Genomic DNA, 5919 nt, shown 5'->3' on the forward strand with positions numbered 1-5919 from the left:
AGGATGTTTTATTTACATAGTTTCTATTCGTTTTTCGTAAAGCATATGTATAATTTTCTAAATCGTCCTAAACTGTTTATTGTCAATGATAGATAATAGAGATAAAACACAATGTCCGCGTAATGCAAATAAAATGTCCTAATTATATAAAATTTACATGGTTAATTAACTACATATGTGTGAATACGAAATGACCATTCATAGCATAATTAAATATGGCGGCTTTGGCAATACTGCTGTTGGGACCAAATGAATACGCGTCTCGTCAAATTGTCGTGCCTTGAACTACGTTCGTTTGAAGTGCCTTTTATTTCCTGTGATTTTGAATGCTTTCCATTAGATTAGAAAGTATACGTATATATATAATATATTTAACTAATAAAATTTGAAAAGATATATATATATCTACATTCCTTGTGGTGTTTGTGTTCCTCGATAATTGTTCCTGTTTTAAGAAGAGAAAACGGTAAGTATTTGTGTGTACACATATTTTCTCTGACATAGGAAAACGAACGGGTGTTGCATAGTCGTTTCATGGATTGTCACGAGTGAATCACACCTCCTTGAGCTCGTACACTTATATAAACGAAGTTTAATTGATATTAAGAGGGGACAATTATCAAGGATCTGGAGCTCTGCTGTGTTCAGCAGCTTCACAACCGTTTCTGCGACAGTTTACTGTTTGTTCTTAGCCGACTAACGTAACGCCGATTATTTACTAGTTTTCAAAATGTCTATTTTTGTCCTATACATTCCCGGTTTATCTACGTTGTTTCCGTTTCATTTCAACTGCCTCGACTAATGATATTTAATGATAATAATTGTATTATTATACCGTGTTATTTCATTTGCCGATAAGAAAAAAGATTTATGATTGTTGTTTTTATTCGATCGGATTAATCAATATTTATCTATTTATTCTGAATCACTATATTTTATCGATATGCGCGATTATATTTGAAGATTTGAATAGAAGAACAAAAGTATTTAATAATAACAGTTGGTGAAAGTGTGTCATACTGTTGCTATTTTTTTTTTTGTACTTTTACCTTTTGCAGATTAAACTCATTGATATACTTAGTTCGAAATTAGATATCGGTGTGCGATTCCAAGTTCTTAATGAGCAAACGTTACGTGTTGTTGGATATGTGATGGAGTTTATTACGTAATAATATATATACATGTGGTAGATATTGACATCGATATACTTTTGTAACATAATTTTTAGAGATAATTATGAATATTTGAGAGGCTGCGAATGAATCAAAGTTTTATAATATCTATGTGATCATGATTCCAAACAGATTATCTAATAGCGCACAAAGTAATGTGACAGCGAGCACTCAGTTTGTGTTATATTTACATAAAACAAGAAGGAATGATCTATCTTTCTTTAATTCTTATTACTTTTTCAATATGACACTTGGTCGTGTTTTCAAGGGTGAGTCGCTTGTAAATAATTTCCTTTAGATCAATTATATCGTCCTGTATCTATGAGCAAATAAATGTAGCTTAGAAATACGCTAATAATTAGATAGCAGTAATTTTACTATGCTAGGCAGAGTATTACTGTACAACTTTGATGTTAATTCAATCGTTCAAAGAGAACGTTAACTGAATGTCTATTCTATTTTTCTTTTTAGGTAAGGGGCAACCCAAGGGGCAAGCAAGAATGCCTGCGGAAATGGACATACGAGTCAAAGTTATATATAATGGGTAATGCGCTATTTTTGTATATTATAACATGCTGTAACAGAATAAATCTAGCATACGCTAGGTTTTAGTTATTGCCATCAACACCTGATTTTGCTATCCTGTATAATTTATTTATTTCTTATTTTAATGAACAGTTTTTTTTAATCGCTAACATTAACATCATTGCTCTGAAAAATAATTCTCTTTTCATCTTCTGAAAGCGTCATAAGACTTATCAGTACTTGAAAACAGTTATTTTATATTCTATAAAATATTAATATTCTAAATTTTTTTCATTATAATTTTATACATATAATAATAAATTAATTTAATTAAAATATGAGAGAGATGTATTTTTATATGAATGAACGTGAGTAGGACGCGAGAGGATATTGAACTGTAAGTGAAAAATGGTAATTTTAAAAGAAAAGTTAATTTAAATTCATGAGCCAATTCGTTATCGTTCATTTTCGCTTTGCAAACGTTAATGCTTGGTCGTAATGGTTGTTCAATGACAATTATCCACTCGGCGTTGCCAAGTTGATTCAACGCGCGAGTCTTCTTGGTTGTACAGCGTGTCAAATCTGTGTAGCGCTAATAGCACGTCCTGGATTTGCTCTCACATGGCTAAGGGGTATTATCGCTTTTAAGCGGAAAACATATATATATATATATAATTGTCATATTTTGTTGACATAGTATCGGCTAAAAACAAAAAATAAGAAAAATTGATAAACGCTTCTGTGTCGATCAATGAATAGTCGCAGTACACGCATACATTAACGTTAATTCATTACAACAATACAGATAAAACGATAAGATAGAAAATATTTAATAGTCGAAAGTGCAGGAATGTAGTTTGAAATCTGTATAACACGAGAGAACTTGAATATTATCCTATGCGATTTCTCTTCGCGATAAATATTAGGTTTTTCATTAAGTCGTTCTCCAACATTTCTCTCGTCTCTCTCTCTTTCCTCCTCTCTCTCGCTCTCTCTCTCTCTCTCTCTTCTCTCTCTCGCCTTTTCTCTCTCGCTCGCTCTTTCGCTCTCCTCTCTCTTTCTCTCGCTCTCGCTTTCTCTTTCGCTCTTTCTCTCTCTCTCTCCTCTCCTCTCTCTTTCTCTCTCTCTCTCTCCTCTCTCTCTCTCGCTCTCTCTCTCTCTTTCTATCTTTCTTCCTTCTCGTTATATTAAAAAAAAAGAAACGCAATTTTCACATATCTTTGTGATATACTAAAATCATACTAAACGTTAAAGAATATATACGTGTGTAGTGTATTGTTATGTGCGATGATGAATCCGCTGAATTTGAAAGGTTTGACGCGGAAACTAAAGCACCAATCAGAAGGGTGTTATACATGAAAAATTTGTAAAGAATTTAACATAAGTAGTGATTAGAAATAAAAGAGAGTAGTAGAAAGGGGTTGCGTCAGGGTTAACAATAGACGACGACGACGACGACGATTGGTTGGAACGTTAGAGATGAAAATTACATAAGACAAACGTAAAAGAAATTCTGTACTCGTACGTTAATGGACGTATATTTGCGATTACATGTTCAGAATTGGAAAAATATTTCGTTTATTCCGACATTTCATGTAAGAGCCCCAATTTTATAAGCAGGGAGGTCCAAATTACATACGTGACGGCTGGGATCTCGGTGGATACGTTGCGGGAGGAGATGAGAGCGATATGCGGGTTTGGTGGCGCAGGGCCAGGTTCAGGGCCGGACCAACAATTCACCATGAAGTGGGTCGATGACGAGGGGGATCCTTGCAGAATTGCGTCGCAGGAAGAATTAGACGAAGCTCTGCGACTGTACGAACTAGAAAAGGACACGGAAATAACGATACACGGTCAGTATCATCACGATCTCTCTGTTTCTCTTTTTCAAAATATCTGCATCGTATGTGATATGATGTTACGAGGATTATTTATTTATTTGTTTATTTGTCTATAATTGATTGAAATTTATATTCTTAGGAAAAAGAAAAAATACGATACGTATCGAAAGTATGCACTCGCATATGTATGTAAGAACAATTAAATGATTTCTTTATTCTCTCTTTTGCTATTTCTTTTTCACGAAATACTTAAATAAAGTTTGCCACAAATCAACCTCGCTTCTTTCTGTTTGCGAGAGTTATATATTATATATATGGATATATAATTGTAAAAAGGAAACATATATGGTTGGTAGATACTCTTGCTTTTAATGGGTTTCGCGCGTTTATTTCACCAGCGTCAAAAATAAATGAGTTAAACTTTCAAATTACTCTCTCTCATATTTTCGACAAATATTCGACTACCATTTCCTTTTTCAAACGACTGTATGTCTCTTTTTCTATTTTTTTCTTTTCCTTTATCTATTTTTGTCGGAGAATATAGTACCTAACTAATTATCTACGTGTTTTTTTTTTTTTTTTTATATATATTGGATGTTTTACTTGTTTCGAAAATAAATGGACGATATCTTTCTTCGTCAAGTCTAGTCAAGATCATGATTTTTGCAGAAGTCTAATTATTATCTTATGTATTTTTTATTGATCTCGATCATTCGACCAAATAATCGTTGAGATCAATACTTTTTATTTTTCCTTTGGTTTTTAAAGAGCTCAGGATAGAGCACTTATCTGACATGAAATTTGAATGTGCTCTTAGTGTATTTATACAGGTCACCACACCTTGCCCAGTTGCTCGATGTGTCGTGTAAATGTAGGATCGTCTAACTAGAGAACCTAACACCTCTTTGTAAAGGGACACGCATTCGAACGTTAAACAATGTTTACGCGTGTATAACATGCGTTTAAAGTCAAGCTTGTCGGAGTGTAAAAGCAGTTCAATGAAACTAATTAAAAGAATAATTTCCTTACATTATGCAAAGAGTAAAATCGCTAATAAAAGATTCAATTTCTGAATAATTAATATCATTAGGATGCTAATTAATTTAGACTTGAAAGATCATAAACATGTAGATTAGATAATGTAGTATTATGAATTTAATATTGAAAGCAAATAATTTTGAAAATAGTAATTGAGGTAACATCCTTTCTGCCATTCTTCTAACATTACTATTCTATTCTACGCATGAATATCTAATATTGTAGTTGTTTCCACGAATAAGAAGTCGGAAATCTCGGTATTAATACCTATTTCTATTGTCTTACCGTGTCTAAAAGGACAAAGGAGATATCGAGCAGTCATGATTCAGATCACTACTACTTTTAGTAAAGATACTTTCTATACTTGGATCAAAGAACCCAGTTACCAATATTAGCTTTGCAGTAATCACAACTCGATGTTCCTAAATTGTTTTTCGAACGAATTAACTGAGAACAGATTTTGAAAATGTAAATTATTCAAAATTCGATTTATCTCGAATTGTTTTGTAAAAGTTCGAGTTACGGTGTATGTAGAAGTTTAAGTTCCAGAAAGGTGAATCTTTCGGTAAGATTTAGCTGCGTGAGAATAAGGTGTCTTAGGAGCGCAGTGTCCTGCGCAGAGATTCTTTGGTGTCTTGTCAGCTTCTTACCCTTTTTTGTTCCACACCCGTGGTAGTGGTGGTCGCGAGAGGCGTGTTTCTTGGTAGTCGAGTAAAAGAAAGGAGCTTGGGAAGAGGACAGAGAGAAAAGTAGTACTTACACGTCCTCTCAGTCTTGTATTCATTCTTTTTATGTTACTCGTTGTCCTATTTGTCCTTGCCTCGTCAAAGTTGGCCAGTGTTAGCAACCCTGACGCAAGGAAAGAAGGAAAGATGGTGGCAAAGGGGTAGGAGAGTTGGCATTAAACCTAAAGAGGGTGTTAGATAGAGGAAGAGGAGGAAGAGGTGGAAAAGGCGGGGTGGAGGTGGCGGAGGTGGAGGAGAGAAATGAGGGAGCGCCCACCACTGGCGTCCTCGAGTTTGCGCGTTTTGATTCGGTTGGTAGCGCGCGCCGAACGACGCTGCCAGTTAACGCATCCTGCCGTGGCAGTCGATATCCTCGTACGGACCGATCAGCAAGGTTGTAATCATTGTCAGAGTTCAGTATAGAAGAGGAGTGACGAGAAGAGTTACCACTGCAACTTTTAATATACAGCAGGGATTCGTCTAAGAAGAAGAAGAGAGAAAGAAGAAAAAGAAAAGAAAAAAAAAAAAAAAAAGAAGAGAAGAAGAACAAGAAGAAGAAGAGGAGAAGGAGGAGAAGGAGGAGGAGGAGGAGGCGGAGGGGCGGAGGAGGAGGAAGAG

General features: G+C 34.9%; 1 protein-coding gene across 2 annotated transcripts; it reads left to right on the forward strand.

The window, feature by feature from the left end:
* The first annotated feature begins 472 nt into the window (after window positions 1–472).
* LOC122519686 (protein kinase C iota type-like) lies at window positions 473–5791 on the forward strand. 2 transcript variants are annotated; one of them, XM_043639317.1, is made up of 5 exons: window positions 473–823; window positions 1059–1441; window positions 1644–1716; window positions 3318–3550; window positions 5407–5791. In XM_043639317.1, exons 2-5 carry the CDS (start codon window positions 1291–1293, stop codon window positions 5418–5420), a joined length of 471 nt encoding a protein of 156 aa, XP_043495252.1. In that variant the 5' UTR covers window positions 473–823; window positions 1059–1290; the 3' UTR covers window positions 5421–5791. The 2 variants fall into 2 exon arrangements, with proteins under 2 accessions (XP_043495252.1, XP_043495251.1); XM_043639316.1 differs by lacking the exon at window positions 5407–5791 and adding an exon at window positions 3678–3966.
* Window positions 5792–5919: the final 128 nt, after the last annotated feature.

This window comes from Polistes fuscatus, unplaced genomic scaffold, assembly GCF_010416935.1.
Source record: "Polistes fuscatus isolate 324 unplaced genomic scaffold, CU_Pfus_HIC Scaffold3, whole genome shotgun sequence".
NCBI classification, from domain to species: Eukaryota; Metazoa; Arthropoda; class Insecta; order Hymenoptera; family Vespidae; genus Polistes; species Polistes fuscatus.

Coding starts and splice junctions, on each gene's coding strand:
- LOC122519686 (XM_043639316.1), top strand. CDS start 1,291: ATGATTCCAAACAGATTATCTAATAGCGCACAAAGTAATGTGACAGCG. Junction 1,442..1,643: donor ACTTGGTCGTGTTTTCAAGG/GTGAGTCGCTTG, acceptor TTTTCTTTTTAG/GTAAGGGGCAACCCAAGGGG. Junction 3,551..3,677: donor CACGGAAATAACGATACACG/GTCAGTATCATC, acceptor TTATATTCTTAG/GAAAAAGAAAAAATACGATA.